The following is a 20211-nucleotide window of genomic DNA, read 5'->3' as shown; positions in this document are numbered from 1 at the left end:
ACAATCAAAAAATGAGATGCCAGTGTTTTGGGCTCCACTGGATCATGCAGTGTGAACAGATGGCCGTTTCCCTGCACAGGTCCTCCTGGAAGCTAGAGGAGACTCCGTGAGCACTGTTAGTTTGAGAGAGGGTAGGACTGCAGTGATGGTGCTGTTACCCTGAACATCAGGAGGTACCAGAGGAACATGATGGCTAAATGCACCTTTTATAATTTCTGAGTGTCAGGTTATTCTGTAAATCTTTATAGTTTAGATGACCCATGAATTTTGTCTCAAACGCCAGGTTTTCTTCAATAACTGTTGAGAGCTTTAATTGTGATAATACTGTCTTCCCTTTAAGCTGCTCATGATTAGCTTTTCATCTTCTTCTTGAATTAGGGATGGTCATAACTAATTTTCACAAATGAGTCACAAAAGAAACCCATAACTAGCAGTGTTTGACCTCTTGTGCACTTGCTTTTCAATGGGAGTATAAAAGAAAACCCTTATTTGAGCTTTTCAGTTTTAAATTTAGATTTTATTTTTTAATGATTTATGCAATCCCCTTCTGCTCAACTCAGTCTCTTGGAATACTCTTAAGTCACAGAGAATGCAGTGCCTCTTAGAGAAGCCTCTCATTTCAGGACATTAGTAAGGTAAGTTTAGAAACAAATCACTGATAGACCTCCCTATCCAAAACATCTCTAAGTTCCTTTGTAGTTTATTCATATGAAAATGGAGACACTGGTTGTGATCAATCTCTAGCGGTGTTTAGAAAAATGAGTGAATATTTTTTCACTCCTCTTAATCAAATGGATTTTTTAAAAAAAGGGCAAAAGAAGCAGTCATCTTCTTCTTTCCATATTCTAACAAGCCTGTAGTTATAAGACTAACTAACCTTACTCATGTGAATTCTTTGGTTTACAAATAAAGCTCTTTATTTCTGTGTCAAAGCTATCTTTGAAAACAGTTCGATACCCATTTCATGTAAACTTTTGCAAAACAGGATGAAAAAATAAGTTGCTTTGGAAAAAATCGTCCTCTGGTATTTCCTATTTTAACCATTAAAAGTAAAGCCTTCATAGATACTCTGAGGAAGTACTAGGAGAGTGTGTGGACAAGTGGGCACAAGAACCCTTCTCCTTTGTGAGCGACTGCGAATTACACAGCCCGTTCTGGGAACTGTGGGATGGTAGCAGTTGTCTCTGAGCTGTGCTGCTGCGGTTCTGCTGCTCATTGTCACCTCTACAGCGAGCATTGCTATGCTAGTGACGTTCCTTTCCAAGCATTTAATCATATACTTCACTGTTGTTGTAATGTAGGTTATTACATTCCTCTCCTTAGGCAGATTGTAATGTTTTCCAGTCTTTTTTGTGTGTGTGTGTGTTTTGCTTGTAATTAACTAACTTTGTCCTGTTCTTTTGCTTTCTGTGGAGATGAGAAAGAGTTAAGTTCTGTCATCTTTTCTAGCTATATTGCTCATAACTGAATTGGGCAGGTTATTTTGCAAGTGTCTTCAACTGGAAAATTATTAAGACTTTTCATCCTTCTTCCTGCAGAGTCAGTGGCCATATTTATGAATACTCTTATCATTCAGGAAGCACCAAAAAAATAGCAGTATTGGCTATCAAAGGTTTTGTTCGCTTTCAAAATAGATATTTGAAAGGTTTGCAACCTGAGTGACTACAAGATTAAAAACTGTATTTCTGCTTTCCTAATGGTGTGCTAGTGTTCCTGTGAGGCTGCAAAATACTGTCTTTAAATGCCTTCATCTTTTGGAGATTAACAGCTATTCTAAAGATTTGCACTTGCATATTCTCAGTCTGAAAAATCGTATGTGAATGAAGCTGGCAAGTATGGGTGATGTCTGTGGGCCTCATTCTGGTCATGCTGAAGTCAGTTTAGGATAAGAGGGAATAAGATGATATTAAGCATTTTTGAATTTAGAGAAGAGGGAGAATGTAGAAAGGTGACGTGAGTCTTAGAATAAATGGATATATTTGAGCTCAGAACAGGAGAGAATTTAGTGAAGCGCTGTATGATCATAAGTGTAATGATATTACCACTCATATTTCAAACTTTCATGTTCCAGTCTCCCAAATCCAGTGAATTTTAAGTTGGGTTGTTGGGTTTTATGTTACTATCTCTTTTTAAAAATTACTTGCAAAATGGAGAATAGTTGCTACATTGCTATTGGAGCAAATGTATCTAAATCCTTTTCATATTTTTGGAAATGAACTACTTGAAAAATTGTACGCGTCTAAATTTGAGTTTTCTGTAGTCTAAACAGGTTTGATTTCCAAATATTGATAATGGTGCCTCCTTGTCTTGAAGATTCTTCTTGTCACAGTCTTTTTCCAGTTGAGAGATTTCAAGGGGGCAGCGTGCTTCTCTGAGCAGCTTCTAACCTCCTTCTTAATTCTCCTCTGTTTGTCCAAGGTGCACATCACCCATGTTCAGTAGGGTGACTCACACCTTCCTAGGGCTCAGGAGCTGATGCAATCAGTAATGTGAAACATATTACGTGTATGTAGGTGTCTTTATTTAAGACACTTTGTGGTTTTGAAGATAAGCAGCCAAATGATGTAATTTGGATCTGGCTCTACCTTTAATGAAGACTTGTCATGAATTTTTGGACAAATTTTTTTCTTTCTAATGTTACCATGGGGCGGAGGGGGGCGGGGGGGGGGCAGGATAAAAAAAGTAAACCTGCTGAACAGCTTTTATGTATGGCACAGATCAAACCATTTTGCTCTGTCCTTGCACCCATTCTACTGAGAGACATGGGTGAGCCTGGTTGCATGACTCCTTTTTTTTTGTCTGCTGATAGCAAGCCAGAACACTCGTAGTATCTGGTTCTTAGGACTCTGCATTTAATTCTATTAACTACTAATAAAACCTGCAGACCTCTAAAAATATGTGGTTTATTTGTTTGTTTTTTTAAATCAAGCAAGGACTTAAAAATCAAGCAAGGACTTGAATTACAGTAGAAAGCTTAGTCCCTTGTTTTAGAGCATGTCTTTGCTGTCTTTTTCTTAATCAGTAGTTCTCCTGGAGAATGATGTGGGACAGCTGCTCTTCAGTTACACTCAGAAAACCAGCCTGGAACGTTTTCTTTTAGCACTTTCCATCAAAGCTTCATTGGACCTTAAGGCAAAAGAAAACTGTTAGGTCTTCCCTTCAGACTACAAGGAGATGTGTTGTGTTCAAGAACTGTTCAAACACATCTGAGTATCTCTATTTTAAAAAACAACCAACCAACCAACCTGTAAGTACACACCAGCCCTTAAACAACAACAAACCAAACAAAAACAACCCACTATGAAACCCAACAAAAAAAACCCTCTCCACAAAACCAAGGGAACTGCCTTGTGTCTCTGGCTAAGCAGCAGAGGATTTAAGTGCCCTTGTTTTCAGCCTAGTGAGAAGTTTGCCCATTCTGAATCTGTACTGTTGGGTCATTGCTCAACTAATTCAAATAAAACCTGACTCCCAATTCAAATATTTTGTTAATGATCACAGAGTCATTATATTGTTTTGTCTTACTCTAGCTGCAAAAGTGTTTTATTGAGAATAATAGTAGCAAATTGTTTATAAAGCTGAAGGATAAACCTGTAGTTTGTCAATGGGCTGATCTGCAGTTGTCATACAACCTCAGAGCTCTTGGACATTGGTTTCAAAGAAGGATTTGGCTTCTTAGGATCCATACCGATTTCCTAAGTATTGAGTTGAGTTCCTGAAAGGATAATTTCAAGATTATATTTTAGATCAAGTTGCCTGAAGATTCTGCTAAGCATTCCTCTAACTTCATATGTATCAGTAATATAGTTTTGTCAGTTTTCTTCTGCATTTAATGCAAGTGTAGTTGAAACCAGTTTATCTGTCCATGCTGAACAGACGTGTTGGTCAGAGTCCCACAGAATGTTCTTTTCTTGTCTGCTGGCAAGACTCACCGAAGTGTGCCACAAAGTCACATCTCTGTACTGCTATATATGTAGCCTCTGAGTTAGTGTTTTGTACTTACTAGATCATGATCCAAGGCCTTCAGAACTGGTTACATGATAATATGAGCAGACAGGTCCCTGATAATAAAGGTGATAGAAGAACTGGTCTCATGCAGGTTCTTGCTGGTATTGACACTCTTAATTGAACATAAAGAAAAAAATACAGTCTACTTACAAAGGTAAATTTCGTTAAATGTAGAATATTCTGATCTAAAGCAAAGCAGGTGAGTAAACTAATTTATTAAGTTCAATGGAAGAGGTTTTGTGTTTGGACGATTTCAGCAATTGAGATATTTACTGTCTCTGAAAGTGACTGAAAATTTTATTCATTGCATCAGCATCTGCATAACAGCACATCCTCCTCCTGTTTGGAGCTTACCTGTATTTTGTTGTCCTATGCAAACTATATTTAAGGGTCTTATTCTTTCACTATATTTTCTAAAGGCCTTATTATTTTTTTTTTTAAACGACAGTGCAGCATCTGCAGTTTTCATATCAGATGAAATTTTGAATTTCCTACTACTATCAATTTTAGCTTGTTAGAAATACGTTCCTGTTTCCATCCATCAGTGAGGACCTGTAATCTAGTTGTTAAAATGATTAGCCATCATAGTCTGGAAAGTATAGAGAAAGATCAGAACCCTTTGGTATATAAAGTATTCTCTAAAAAAGGACAGTGTTAGACTTCATCTTGGAACTATAGCCCATATTTGAAAACAAACAAACCTCACCAACAAGACAAAACAGTCTTGTCAAAAAGTCTTATTTTAGCCATTGTTTAGAGTGGAATTGTAGTGTGAGACATGCAGCTATTTGTTAGACTCTGTGGGAATAATCCTTATCAGTAGGTGCTCAGGGAAGAAGCATTTACATCTGAAGGAAGTGAATGTTCAGGATTTGTGCATCTGGATTCTATGATTACAGGTATTGGTCTACTGAGCTTTTATATCTGTGACCAGCTTCATGGTTGGATCTGTTTGGCTGTTTCTTTTTCCCTTGGGCTGTGTGGCATTCTGGGATATACCAGAGACAAAAGCACTTGAATTTAAAAAAAAATGGTTGCACATTGGAGTCCTATATGTGTAAAAAATGGCATTTGTGTTGAGGAGAGCTTGCACCAAGTTACTGCAGGGTAAATAACTGTTCATCATGGAATCACAGTTTTTGAGAAACACTTTAGCATTCCTTATGCTATAATTTACCAAAATGCAAAGTATCGTTACTCTGAGAGCCTGTATTTGTTAGGGGTGATTAATATCTTGAGTAGAATGTTATGCTCATTACCATCTATAAGCAGTCTCTACACGTATCTAACTTAATATTTCAAACGTTGAAAATAAACAGTATAATGAAAAAATATGCTTTGTATTCTTGAAAAATGCATGTGATTGTATCACAAGAGCAATTTGATTTCTTGTCTGGAATGATGAGCATCTGTGTTTCCTTGACTTTTGCCCATTTCATACAGCTTTTCATAAGAACCCGTTGTGCCAAAGTTGAAGAAAGGTTATTTGATGGTGTGTAATATTTTCCGAAGGGCCCAGGGCTAGAATATTAAAGGCATTCTCGATATACCATTAATATTCCAACACTGCATTTGGCAACATTTTGATTCTGAAGAGAGTGCATGAGTTCAAGGTCAGAGAGATTGACTTGTGCTGTTCATTATAACCAATTATTGTGTGACAAATGAGTTTGAGATCAGGCTGAAAATTCTGTGAGAAAAATCAATAGTTCTAATCAGGGCCTTTCAGGTCATTTACCACCCTACCTTTTGTTACTTTGTCAGAAGAGAGCAAGATAAAACCTGTGTGACAGTGGGTTGCCTCTGTATTGTTACTTTCCATTTGAAACATATTTTGATATCTTGAATTATATTAATAGTTTAATTAGTTTTAGAAACTTCTAAATGAGTTTCAATTTGTAAAACTTTGTTTTATTTTTTTTTTAGCGCTCTGAGAAGATTTTTCAACTGGTATTAAAGCGCTTTTTTTTTTTCCTTCTGTCTAGGAAGTAGTATATCTAAGTCCTAAACCAGATTTGAGCTGTTTGCCTGTAATGAATAGCAAATAAACCTTACCAGGAGATATGCTCCACTAATGGTCTTAGTTTGATGTCAGGGATAATTTAAAAACCTCTTCAGAGATACTTACAGCTTTACGACATCTGAAACCACAATTTAACGTTGGTTTGACCGAGCTGGGCATTTGTTGAGAATTTTATAAATTCATTTGTATTTTCCTTTGTAGTATCCAGACGAGGATGAAGAAACTAGATTGTATCGTTTGAAGATAGAAGAGCAGAAGCGTCTGAGAGAAGAAATTCTGAAACAAAAGGAGCTGAGGCGGCAGCAGCAGGCTGGTGCTAGAAAGCGAGAATTGCTTGAGAGACTCGCGCAGCAGCAGCAACAACAACAACAACAACAACCTTCCACGCAACAGTCCTACATGCAGCAGGAGGACGACTCCTCCGAGTATCCCACCAACGGCAGCCCTTACATACCCCACTCTGGCTTTCAGACCAGGCAAAATGTGAAAAACAGACTCCTTGTTAAAAAGCAAGATATGGTAGTCCCAAATCTCCAGCCCAAACCCACAGATTTCTCATCGGTCGGGACGAACATGCAGTATCAAGGACAGCAGGTGAAGCCGGTGAAGCAGCTGAGGCAGACGAGACCAGTAGCTCCCAGTCAGCCCCAGACGCCGCAGAAAGTCCTACAGACAAAACCAGCTGCAGCGTCGCTGCCCGGCACACAGACTGCTCGAGTGGCTTCCGTACAAGCAAGGCCCCAGGAGCCGAAACCTGGCGTGAAAAGGACTGTCATGCAGCGGACACACAGTGGTAGTGGCGATGGGCCCCATGTCGGCAGCAAAGTCAGGGTGATTAAGTTGTCAGGAGGGGTAAGTTTTCAAGGCTCATCTCGTTTGTGTGTGTTGTCATGGTTTGGTTTTGTGTGTTTCATTCTGTGTAACCCCAAAATAAAAAATGGGCCAAAGCAGATGAGGGAAGTAGCAGGTTTAACAGAGATAATAATCCTTATTTTGTATTTTCAGAACTGCAAGTTATTAGCAGTTATTCAGAAATTAATGTTTGCTGTAATGCTTTACTGCCATGCAGCTATCACTGAAATCACGTAGAAACAATCCTCTTTAAGTTTGTTGTAACTTGGGTCTGAAAGACTCCTCAACTGAGCTCTTGCTTACAGTTGGTAGTTCTGATAATTGGTCAGAGAAAATGACTTGGATGGCTGTTCTTAAGGCTCAGTTAAAATGCCAGGCTCTCCTTATTTGATAGTTGAAGCCACCTGATTTAACTGTGAGCAGGTGCTGGCGTTAGTGTGGTTTCTGTACTCAAGGGAAGATTGTTTTTATTTTCTTGGGAAGCATGTTATGAAACTAATTAAAGCAGTATATTGCAGGGGGATGTTTTCTGTTAGAAGCTGGGTTTAAAACGTTACCAATTCACTTCTGCATCTAAATGAGATTTCCTTATCTTTTGATGAGGGGTCTATTATCTGCAGAGTGTCCCTTGAGCACCAGTTGTGGAGGACTCACAATGCTGGTCTTGATGGCAGTGTGCATATTTAAGATCTGGGGATTTGGTTAGAAAGTATCTTGACCAAATTTCTCCTGTCTTATTGAAAAGACAAGTTAATTTGTTAGGGCTCTGAAGAAACTGAGATGAGGGGACATAGCCAGATCATGTTGTCAGGGTGAAATCTGTCCTCAGGTTTATGCTGAGGAGGAAGGAAGTATTCAATGTGGTTTAATGCCGTGGTACACTGGAGGTGCTTTTTTTTTTTTTTTGGAAAAATGCTTCTTAAATTTTTCAGAGCGTTAATTAGGGAGACTTGCAGGACTGCTGTGTAAATCTGTAATGAACAGTGTGTTAACAGGGACTGAACAAGACCTCGGAGGCTAGGATTCGCTCTATAGAAATGGGGAGGAAGTTGAAATGCCAAAGTCTTAACTACTTTTTATAAATGTTTTTCTACAGCTCATAAAATTTAAATACACTTAAAATTGTGAACTGCATAATGACCATGTGGGCTTTCAAAATACGAACATAAAGGGCCTTATTGACTCCATAGAGCTGACAGTAACCCGACTATGGGGATGTCTGATTCCTTAGACATGGTAACTTAAGTACAGAAGAAGAAAGTACAAAAAGTTGAAAGAAATCGGTTTTGTTGGGCTAAAAATATTTTTATATATGTACGTCTGCAGGAATCCCAGTGGCCTACAAGAGGTTTGGCAGGTTTGTTATTCATGAATAATGGAATAAAGTAATCATGCACAACTTCTTTTATTATCTGATGAAACAAAATTATGCCAGTCACCACTGTGTACAGCTCTTCGTAACAAATGGCTATCAGTGCCCACAGTAGCATTAACAATGAAATCATTTTTGTCATAATGCTCTATTTCAGAAAACCATAAATTATATGTTTCAGATAAGTCTCACGGTAAGCAAGAGCAATTAGCTTCATTAAATGCATGTGGAAGCCCTCTTTCATTTATACAGAAGCAGATTTGCTCTGTCCTTCTTAACATTCAGATACTGAGGTTTTAGCAAGGTAAAGCGGGTTCTTCACTCGTAGCCTTTGTTACTTTTTCCATATTGCCATGGACATTTTAAGTTTTCCTTCCAACTGTAGAAGAATAAAAGCAAGCTTTGCAATTAGCTGTTTAACACTGATCAAGATAGTTGATGAATTTTTAATCAGTTAGTGACAAGCCGAATCTGTGACTTTGTTTCTTTGACCACACAGGAAAAAAAGAAAAAAATTGAGCAGCGGGGTCGGGGGGTTGATCTTGTCTGTTTTGACAGTGTTTTAAAGAAGAATTAAAAGCTGCTTGGACTCTTAATACTATCAAGATCATAGATCACCTTTAGTTTCTGTCTCTGCTGTTTATTCCTGCCACATGCTTTATTTCTTTCTTTTCACAACTTTTGCCTAAACTCTAAATTAAAAGCAAAAGCCAAATCTCATTTTTCTCGCCATTCTCCTTAATATATTAATTGTGCTTCCTCTCGTTCCCTGCCTTTGGCCAAAGGGATGCCTGGTATCTCTTATCCATGTGCAGACTTGATCCTGCAGTTAAACAGCTCTGCTCTTGCTCTTGTACTTGTTTTCCTTTCTAGAGCTCTTTAGTGTAGCGATATTTTGAAATCCCATGGACAAGTGCGATGGCTCGTGATTAAATAAATGGAGGTTCTTTTTCAAAGCTCTTTGATTCATGTTGGTAAAGACTTGGAAAGTCCCAGCCTGCCAGCTGCGGTACAGCATGGCGGCAGAACTGGCAACTGAAGAAGCTGATTGAGGCCAGACCTTTAGGAACTTTATCCAGACCAAATTAACCTAAACCAGGAGCTGGTAGCAAGGGCTATTCTAGGTTTAGTAGGACTATCTGTAGAACAGGATTAAATGATAGTGTGTTGCTGGTGATGTTTTTTGTTTCACTGTTAAGGAGGTATACTTGGTGTATTGGTGAGATATATATTATACAAATACTGTAGGAAGAGAATGGTTTGTTCTCTTGAGGGCACTATCTTTCCCAGTCTGAGATTCTAATGATATTTATTTATATTGCTGGGCATTGCAGAACTGCTGAGGATCTGTGACCTCCAGGTAGAAGTGTCCCTTGTTACTTAAGAAGGTAAAATGGCCTTTCATCTGTTTCCATAGTATTGTCTCTTGAGAGGATTTTGCTTTTTAAATATTTTTCTGGAATTGTAAGAATTACTGATTAAATTCCAAGAAATACTTTGATTTGTTCATTTTGTCTGACGAATAAGATGCCTTAGTTTATGGCTTCTTATACTTAAAGAAAACAGAAGTATAAAATGATTCAGCCTTTCTTGTGTGTCAGAATATGTCTGCATGTCAAGGTGACATTATATACCATCATTCATGATTTTGTCTGCCTTTTAGAAGAAATTACCTTCCCCCCAATACTGATATGCCCATCCGTTTCTAACGCTTCTGTAATTTACGCAGGAATGGCACTACAGTGAATAGTTTTAAATTTTCATTACTCCTTTAAATGCTATGTTCCTGGAAGATCAGGCAGTGCTTAGTGTTTAGCAGATAGGTACATTTAGAATTGTGGGTTTTGGTATTTTGTTTGTTATGGTTGGTTTTGGTTTAGTTTGGTGGTTTGTTGAAGGCCCAAACATCTTCAGAGGGATCTGGTCTGCTTTACAGTTTGTGTGGCATGTTTTCAGAGCCATCCTTTCCAGAGAAAGGAGTTCAGCGTATTTGCTGAGTATTCATACTAGTATACATATTCTGGTAAGAAAAATATCTGAGATTTTCCTGGCTTGATGAGGAGCCCAAAATCTATCCTAAAGATATGCATAAGAATAAACTCAGTGAGATTGTAGAATGTTGTTTGTCGGGAAGAAACACCCTAGTAAATCACTTAAGAATGTGCTCATAAAATTATAGAAAAAAGGGGTGAAAGGACAATAGAAATAATTTATTCTTTCTTGAAGGGGGAATGATCTGTGTAGCATTCCTGACAGATTTGACCAACCTTTTTATGTGATCTCGTTACTGGAGATTTCTTTGGCCACCTATTCCAGTGTCTTGTATGCTTAGGAGAGTTTTCTTAGTGACCAAACCACATTTTCTTGTTGCAATTTTGAATCTGTGGCTAATTTTATTATACTTCGAGACATGGGAAAGATTTTTATATTGCTCTTCGTGGCTGTCTTCCTCTTTATAAATCTCTTGACTGTTTCTGAGCACTAACATCCTTCACTCTCTCTTGATGGCGCATGTTTTCTGACACCTTGGCTGTTTGTGGTGGTTTCCTTTGGTCTGCAATCAGTCTGTCGGTAAATAGTTCCAATGCCAAGTGCAATTGAATTCCTTAAGCCCAGTGTACTGGAAGTGTCTTTAATCCTGGAAGAACAGGTTTGTACCAGCTACAGCCTTAAATATCTTAAAATCGTATGAAATGTGAATGTGTTTTTCATTTAGTTGGTGGTTCTGTGGGAAATGGTAATATCTTTAAATCTCTGTATCATTTGGTTATCTTATATTGTTGTTGGGTGATTTCTCTCTAGCTAGAAAATGGCCTGCCATGCTCAGAGAGATGTGTGTCTGTCCCAAAGGCCTGAAAATGCTGGTTCTTATGCTGCACCAAGAACACACCAATCTGTCTCTGTGGAAAGCTGCACAATGAGCTTTTTTCATAAATACGTATATATAAAAATACGTAAAAATCTCAGTGTTCCCTATTGGATTAGAAACTATATCTTATTAGTGATCGTAATTCCTGAAAACCTGAGATACTTCATCTGAAAAGCTTGAAGAAAGAGTTGACAAGTTCTTTTGTTTCAAAAGCCTGTCACAAAAAAAAATGTCCTCGGATTGTAAAAAGAACAAGAGAATTGGAATGGAAGATAGACAACTTTATTCATATCTAGAGTAACTGAGAAATGTAAGAGATAAATGTGGTCTTCTAAATGTGGAAAAAGAAACTGATTGAGATGATTCTTGTTTGATAATGTAACTTTATCAACCAAATTTGCTTAATGTTTGTACTTGTTTCTGCTTGTGTGTGTATGTTCAAGTGTAATTAAAATATTTGACTTGAAAGCTCTATAGCGCCTTTCATCTAAATATGTCAGGATTTGCAAACACTAAGTTTTTTGGCATCTGCATGACAAGTTCTTGAGAGAGCCCTTCACCCAGATTGGAGAAACAACACAGGAGCTCTCACTGAATACCATACTATTACTTTTTAAGAAGCAGAATGTCATTCGTATCTCACTATTTGAGGGAGGTATGGATAACATGCATTTTCTATCAGCAGTGGGCTGAAGGGGCTGCAGAAACCACGATCTCTGAATGCCCAAATACCATGTTTGTCGCTTAGAGAATGTCAAAATGGGCAAGACCTTTGAAGCAGTACTGGTGGAAATGCGGTTGAAAAATGACTCTGCTGGCCAAAACCTGCAAGATTTCACTCTGGGAATATTTCACAAATGGACATTAATTTCTTAATTCCACCTAAAAAAAAAAAAAAAAAGACAAAAAAAAAAAAAGAAATTCCTGTGGTATTCTGGTTATGCAAAAAGCATAGTGTTTTCATGAAACATTTGGAAATGAGCAGTAAACCCTGTTGTGTTCTCTAGATGTGCAGTGAGGATGGTTCCTATAGAGATGGAGTATTTAATAGCTCGGAGTTGGTGACGCAGGCTGTTTGGGGCATGTTTGGTTACTGGGAAACTGAAGTGCAAGAGCCTGTGTGGACACATTTAGCAACTAGAGGGACTTAAGGTGGCAACCAAACCAAAGGTAGATGATACTTTTTATGGGTTTGTAATAAAATCCTCAAAAGGGGGAAGAGATATCTACCTAAATTGAATTTAACTTTGCTGTGGATAACTGAAGTGCAATAAAGTATTTCCTATTGGAGACTGTAGAACAGGTTTCTCCTTTTCTTAGGAAACTTTTAAATGGTATGTTGAAGAAGATTGCTGCACCCTCCTGGACACCCCAAAAGTATGGCATTTGCTATTGCTTGTTGCTCTTGTTAAGTCTCAAAGGAGATTCTTTTCTGCCATCCTAAGCGTTGTAGTACAAAATTCAACAAGTACAATGTTGGTGTCTAATAGCTCAATTTCCTGATGAGAAATGACCAAAGGCAACTGGAACACTGTTGAAGTACATTATGAAGAGGAGCCAGTTTTGAAGTGAAAATTAATTGCATGCCATCTCTGAGCTTGGAAGGGAAACATGAAGATTCGTCCAATTTAAATTTAATATTTGGCAAAGTCATATATGCCTCTGTTAAATGGTATTTTAGTTTGACCGCTTGGAATATGCCTTTAGTGCAGCGGTGACTCAGTTGGGAGAATCCTGACACTGAGCGGTTGGGGAAGGAGGTAACGTGGGTTCTCCATGTCAAGACTGCAAGGAACTTAAGGCAAAATGCCAGAGGAGTCCGACTTGCCATTAGTTTTAAGCTTCAAGGAAGATGAACTAGAAAAACTAGATGTGATGTGACAAAGGAGGCTCCAGTTGTGCTGATTTCTGATATCCAGTACTGGCTTTCTGTGCCATAGCTGGTGTCTGGCTGGGAAACGCTCCTTCAGGAGCTTTGGGCCATCAGAACTTTGGAATCACCAAAATTTTCCAACAGGAACCTTTTCTCTTGGTGATTTCTCTCCTGTCTTCACTAAAATTCTCTGCGTAAAAAAATCATCCCTGAGACAGGCAACCAAAAAGGGAACCAGGAAACTTTGCTCAAAAACATATTTATTGACATCTATGTATTTTGCAGACAGAAACATAAAAATCAAGGTATTTCTGAAATTACGTGTCCAGTCCAGAACCTCGATTTTGCTGCAGCTTTGACACAGTTTATATTTTTTTCATAATGAACTGATGGATTATTGTATTAGAAAAAGGCATAGTTGTGGTTCAGCACTGGTATTGCTTGTCGCTTCTGTTTCATCACCTGTGTTTCTGTCACTCCCGGTGAAATGTCACTGTAGCACAGGGATGGCCGGGATTCTCTTAACATCTCTTTGGCCAGTCCTCCTCCTGCCTTAGTTCTCCTCTCAGGCAGGCGAGGAGATATTTAAGGTAAGAATTCTGTTACTACATGGGATTAAATGGAATTAGTTTCTTTTTTTTCACAAGATGTTTTCTTCTGCTGTTCTGACTCTTCATACACCATTAGGCACAGATGAGAAGATAGTCATCGCATCCTGGCTTGCTGCAGCCGTTTAGAAATGTCCTTTTATCAAGGGAAAGGAACTGTTTCTGCATTTTAGTTATTCATTGCTTAGTCTGGGTGCTCTTATTTGAGGTAAGTTTGCCCCATCTGGATGTTTTAGGCTGGAAAAAATAACCCATAATTTACTGGCCAGCACTAGAAGTGTCTTTTTTCTGGTGTGAACAGGGAATGCTTTGGTTATTCTACCACTTCTGGAGCCTGGTGTAGCTTACTTCTGTATACTCTGAGTCAAAACAGTACCACTTGTATGCCTTAAACTGGTTGTTGATGATGAAATGTGTGTTAATCTGGTAGCGTATTCTAGTCTGAATTTTTTTTTTAAAAAAAAAGACTTAAAAGGTCTTAATAGGCCTTTGAAAAAAGGTCTCCAGGTGTTTCTCTTTGGCATTTGGCAGATCGAAAACACATCTTCAGTAGTTTGGGAACAGGGCTTGGTTGTGTCATCTGTTGTGGGATATTTGGCAAGTGTTGAGGTTTCTTGTCTGTCAACTGGCCATATCCAAATGGTAAAGGATTTGGAGCACCAGGCGAAGCGAAACAGATAATTATTAGGATTTTGCCTTTAATATACAATTCTGATAATTGCAGTGAGAAAATACTTGGATATATTAGATTATAGTCTGTCTTGCTCTCCATGGTTTTTCTTTTACTGTTTTTCTCTCTTTGTTACGTGAGGATCACAGTTGTTTGTAAAATTTAGGTTTGCATCTGAAAACCTGTATAGCTGATGAATAGTAATTTCTCTTGTCCTCGAAGATGAATATAATAACCCAAAGGTTGGGGTTTTTCCCCTCTTAACTATTGTGATACTGTAGAGGTACTCATTTCTAGAAATATGGACTTAAACTGGTAACAGATGAGGGGTATCTCCTTTCTTAAAGGAAATCAATTACCAGACATTTCTGGATTGAGATTTCCCTGCAAGATTTAAACCTTCTCCACGCTACAGAGAATTTGAGTTATAGTGCATCTCAGAAAAGTTGAAAACATCTTGCTTTTCTGCGTTATTTTTACACAAATCAACCCAAGTTTATTTCCTTTATCTGGCATGCGCATCCCTTTACTGTTGAGTGATATTTTTTTTTTTTTTTGAATTAGCTTTATAAAGATTGTGTGGATAGACACAGCATTGTCGTAGTTAATAGAAACCTGTGCAGTGAGGTCTATGGGCTGCAAGATCCCTAACAGCGGCGGTGACAGTGAAGTATGGCCTTATCGAAAGGAGAATTCATAAGAGGCTGCCCTGGGACACCGCACCACTGTCCTTCTGTGTACCCTGACAATGTTATCTGTCCTCTCAGTACGGAGTATCAAATGTCTGTCACGAGTACAGAAATTAATTTAATGTCACCTGAAGACATGCAATTAATCTTTTAGAGGTTTTCATAATACCTTTACAGAAAGAGTTGCCAGTTTGGCGGATTTGGATTTTGGGGTTTAGCAGAAGATAAGGAAAATTAATTTTTCATCAGGGTTAATACAAGCTAGCAGGGCCACAAAGGCTGAGAAAAATGGTTTGGGAATTTGTCAAGTGTTGTCACTCTAGAATAATGCTGCTTAACGTCTGATAGGTGTAATCAAGAGTTGAGATTTCTATAGAGGGGGATTAATCAATTTGCTCACTACAGAATGCAAGTTGGTGATACCATTCCTTCATGGGGTTTAAGAATGAAAATAAGATTTGATCTGTCAAATTGCAAGCAGCTCTGACAGTATCAATAGGCATTTTTATCACTACATTTTAGAGCATTTGTTATAAATAAATTTGTCCTGCTAATGTTGGTGGCAAATAAACTTCATCTTCATTGTAAAACTGTCATAATGATTATGATAGAGTAGAGAGCTTCAGCTTGCTAAATTCAAGCAGTCCCTCATAAAATTCTGCTTTTAGAATTTGTGATCTAATATTTGACAGAATGATCTTTATGTTTCTCAGAACACAACACTGAATCCATATATAAATATATATATGTAGTGAGTCTCTCTATTGAAAACCAGTCTCGATAACTATCAGGGAATAGGTTCTAAAATTCATGGGCACTGAATGGCATAATTTATTTTTTGTCAGTTCAGTTTTCAGATCAAACTGTAGACTCTTTCTCAGTAGAAGTTTGAAAACCATTCACCATGTAGATAAAATCCTTTTGCCTCGATCATTTGAGGTTTGTTTAATTACACACAGTATTTGAAATTAACTTGTCATTTTGGCACCGCCAACAATCTTGCAGTACTTGAAATTTGAAAGATAGTTCTTATACTTTGCTCTGAACAGAACTTCTGCCACATTAAAAAAAAAAAAGGCATTTTCATTACTCCAGAATTAACCAAGTAATGGTAAAGTTTCATTCAAGAGAACTCTTTCCTGGCTATATGTTAGGAAGGTAGACCTTTTGTAAAACATGGAAATTCAGACCGTGAAAGTCAGAATGATGTTTAATATAGAAATTAAGTAGTAGGCAATAACAGAAAAACATTCTTCCTTTATTGCTTCCTTTATGACACCAAGCTGGGAGGAGTGGCTGACACGCCAGAAGGCTGTGCTGCCATCCAGAGACCTGGACAGGCTGGAGAGTTGGGCGGGGAAAAATTGAATGAAATATAACAAGGGCAAGTGTAGAGTCTTGCATCTGGGCAGGAACAACCCCAGGTTCCAGTATAAGTTGGGGAATGATCCATTAGAGAGCAGTGTAGGGGAAAGGGACATGGGGGTCCTGGTGGACAGCAGGATGACCATGAGCCAGCACTGTGCCCTTGTGGCCAGGAAGGCCAATGGTACCTGGGGTGTGTTAGAAGGAGGGTGGTCAGTAGGTCAGAGAGGTTCTCCTGCCCCTCTACTCTGCCCTGGGGAGACCACACCTGGAATATTGTGTCCAGTTCCAGGCCCCTCAGTTCCAGAAGGACAGGGAACTGCTGGAGAGAGTCCAGCGCAGGGCAACAAAGATGCTGAAGGGAGTGGAGCATCTCCTGTGTGAGGAAAGGCTGAGGGAGCTGGGGCTCTTTAGCTTGAAAAAGGGGAGACTGAGGGGTGACCTTATTAATGTTCACAAATATATAAAGGGTGAGTGTCACGAGGATGGAGCCAGGCTCTTCTCGGTGACAACCAACGGTAGGACAAGGGGTAATGGGTTCAAATTGGAACACAAGAGGTTCCACTTAAATTTGAGAAGAAACTTCTTCTCAGTGAGGGTGACAGAGCCTGGAACAGGCTGCCCAGGGAGGTTGTGGAGTCTCCTTCTCTAGAGACATTCAAGACCCACCTGGACACATTCCTGTGTAGCCTCATCTAAGTGTTCCTGCTCCGGCAGGGGGATTGAATGAGGTGATCTCTTGAGGTCCCTTCCAATCCCTGACATTCTGTGATTCTGTGATTACTGGTTTGTAGACAGAGTGGAAATTCACTTTTCTGTAGAGGACATTTGCAATATAAAATCAGAGCTTGTATCAACCAGTCTCAGGCCTCAGTGGTGGACTGAGAAAGTTTTCTGCCTGGTTTCAGTACTTTGTGCATCAAATTGTACAAGGCAGGCCATGATGATGTAGTGTTGCCTTGTACATCCCAAAATGCTATAGAAAAGGTCAGGTAAAAATGCTTTTTGACAAGAGACGTCGTAAAGTTTTAATACCTCCATCTGTTGCTGTGTACATTTACGAAGGGCGGTGGTGTAAGCTGACAAAAAATAGCAATATGGAAATTGTCTTTAGAAAAAGCAAAAGTTAATTTCAAATGAGCTGGAACCAAGACATTTTAAGTAGAAGAGATGCTAGCAATTTAGCTTCCGGGATTTAGACGTCATTTTGGGTTCACTGACCTGCTTGCCTGTGACTTTGTGATTTTGATTTACCTTCTGGGTGCCAGCTCACTGTATACCTCAGGAGTGAAAATCAGGAGTCAACATATGTATAGTCATCTGTACAGTCTTTTCCTCCAAAATATTAATGTTCTCATATGAGCATGAGACCTGTAATGAATGTTCTGAGGTTTTACAGCTTTAAGTCCAGACTTTAAAAGCTCTTTGTGGGTGTTTTGCTTGACATAGTTCTTCATCAAGATGCCTGAAGTAGCTATTAATTGTCTTGCGTAGAAGTTTAAAGGATGATGTTGGTGGCAGGTCTAATTTGCCACTAAATACTGCTACATTGATGGTTCATTTTGGCTCCGACAGTGCTTGTTCTTGCCCAGCCCTGTTTTTAACCAGTGAAAAAGGAATTGCTGCTAAAATTTGTTATCTGAGGCTTTGCTGTTTTGCTTGTTAGTGTTCTAAGTGACCTAGGAGTCACTTTTGATTTTCATTTTCTTAAGGCAACCACTAGATTTTGTTCTCAGCAGAAGCCAGGGCTGTCTGCGAGGCGAAGCAATGTATTGCTGACTTAGTGTTAGTCCTCGAGCACCAAGTCCCTCACTCACAGACCTCTCTTGAGGTCTCTGCTTCCCCTCTCCAAGTCCTCTCAAAAAGCAGCAGATGTTCAGAGCAGTAGGACAGAGAAGGGGTTTGATCCAGTTGCCCGTTCTTCCTTCGTGCAGGAACAAGCAGACCTTGTTCCATCCTCTTCCCTTAACCTATGGATGTTCTTTATTGTTTTGTATAGGTTTTCTTAACTTTGAAATGTATTATTTCATAAAAAAGTCTGGAGATGTTTCTACCTTTTCAGAGTTTTGTGGAAGCATCGTGCTGGCATTGAAACCCAAAGGTGGCATTTGAGACCTCAGCAGGGAACAACTCTCAAATAGTTCAGGAATGTGAGCCCATGTTGGAGTCCTTATCCCTTCTACTCTGTTATAGTCGTATGCTTAGTGTATACAGATTTATTTGGTGCTAATTAGGCTTGGTAGTTAAATACTGGGTGGTTGTTGGCCATCCTAGCCTTTCATGACAAATTTGCTTTTGAAGTTTCAGTAATGAGCACGTTCGATGTGTTTTGTACCTGAGGGCTTCACTCTCAGATGCTCTTCCTATGTGCTTGGATTGCATTTTGGTTTGGAAATAAACGGTTGCAAGTATTTGTGGTTGTTTTTCACAGCAGGCAGTTAGCAGAAATTAGATTTTAACTCCCAGTTATTGCATTTAAATTCCTGCTAGGATTTTTTTGTTCCAAGCTTCATCATTTTCCAGCTGCTGTGGTGTTGAATAAAAGAAATTATCTGATCAGGGTGTAGGGCTTATGGTGATGCTGGTATTAGAACTAAGACTAAAATGAGGAGGATTTAAATGCTGGTTTCCTGGTAAAGTTTTGTTTGTGTGCATATGTTTGAGTTTTTCAGGAGAGGAGGAGAGCTGTTGCTTTTGTATCTTTGAGCAGCAATTGAAGAGAAGACTCAGAAGGGAATTTATAATTTGTCAGTTGTTACTACTCTCAAAGGCTTATATATAAAACATTTTCTGTGAAGCCATGGAGCCATTCCGTTTAGCAGAGAAAACCATATATTTGATTAGAAGTGGAAAAAACAGATGCAGTTTTCTGTTGCTTTCTTGCTTTATACACTCTGGACGAAAGCCCTTAAGTGGGAAGAGCTTCAAGATGATTTTCCCAGTGACAGATCGGGCTTTTGAAGATAGTACATGGGTGATGAAGCTGATTTGTTTGGGATTTCAGTTGTCTGGGATTGATGTAGTTGAGTTATTGAGAAGCCATTGCCTGTATATATTTGATAACACAGAGAATGTGAGCTAGGGACGTGAATTCTGCACTAGTGAACTTGTAAACATGAGACTATCCTAGATATCATCTGTACCAGACTATTTATCTTCAAATGATGGTGAAGAGACTTGGTAGCCGGTCCTCAGTAGGTGTTTCTTTCATTTTTGTGTAATCATAGTAGAGGCGTAATGATTTATACTCTCTAGCAAAAGATTCTCACTCTTGGACCATAAACCTGTTCCTTCTGCAGCCGTATATTTTGTCTTCTTGTCTACACAAAACATGCCAATTGGTGTGAAGCCCTCTGGTTGGTGACATGTTCCAGGTGCAAATGAGTTCTGACTTCTGGATATATAAAGAAAGGGAAAAAAATCCTGTGTAAATAAAGGTGCTTTCATTCCTCCCCCCACCCCTTTCAGGTGTGCCTTGTATTTGAGAGGTTTTGCAGGGTTACCTGAGCTGGATTAGGGGTTTTAACAAAACCTTCCACGTGCAGATATAATGTTCACTAGTATCTGAGTTCTAAAGTTGGAGTCTAGTTAAGTTATACATACTGCTGTTGAAACCATGCAATAATATGATGAGCTTTATAGATGCAAAAGTACCTGATCTTTGTCAGGTTCTCCTTTCTCTTGCCCTACAGGATGTATTTCAGTGATTCGTCTCATCTGGATAGCAGGACAGAAATTCAAGGATCACCTGTCTTTGTAGAAAAGGCTGAACTGTTTGGGTAGAGGCAGCATGAGGGAATTCAGTGCTTTCAGTTTATGCTTTTACTGTACTTTGTTGCACTGAGACATGTAGTGGAAAGAGCTGTGTTGGATGAGAGAGGG

At 38.9% G+C, this 20211-nt stretch overlaps 1 protein-coding gene across 1 annotated transcript in view; it reads left to right on the top strand.

The window, feature by feature from the left end:
• The window catches only part of RBM33 (RNA binding motif protein 33), a 105463-nt gene that overhangs the window by 63359 nt on the left and 21893 nt on the right, over nt 1-20211 (top strand). The window contains exon 15 of the mRNA XM_082044623.1: nt 6233-6883. Within this exon, the coding sequence (XP_081900749.1) occupies nt 6233-6883 (651 nt within the window). The remainder of the gene's footprint in view (nt 1-6232; nt 6884-20211) is intronic.

The sequence above is a fragment of the Streptopelia decaocto genome (genome assembly GCF_964273445.1).
Source record: "Streptopelia decaocto genome assembly, chromosome: 2".
Taxonomy (NCBI): Eukaryota; Metazoa; Chordata; class Aves; order Columbiformes; family Columbidae; genus Streptopelia; species Streptopelia decaocto.
This window is presented reverse-complemented; position numbering and strand designations above follow the sequence as displayed.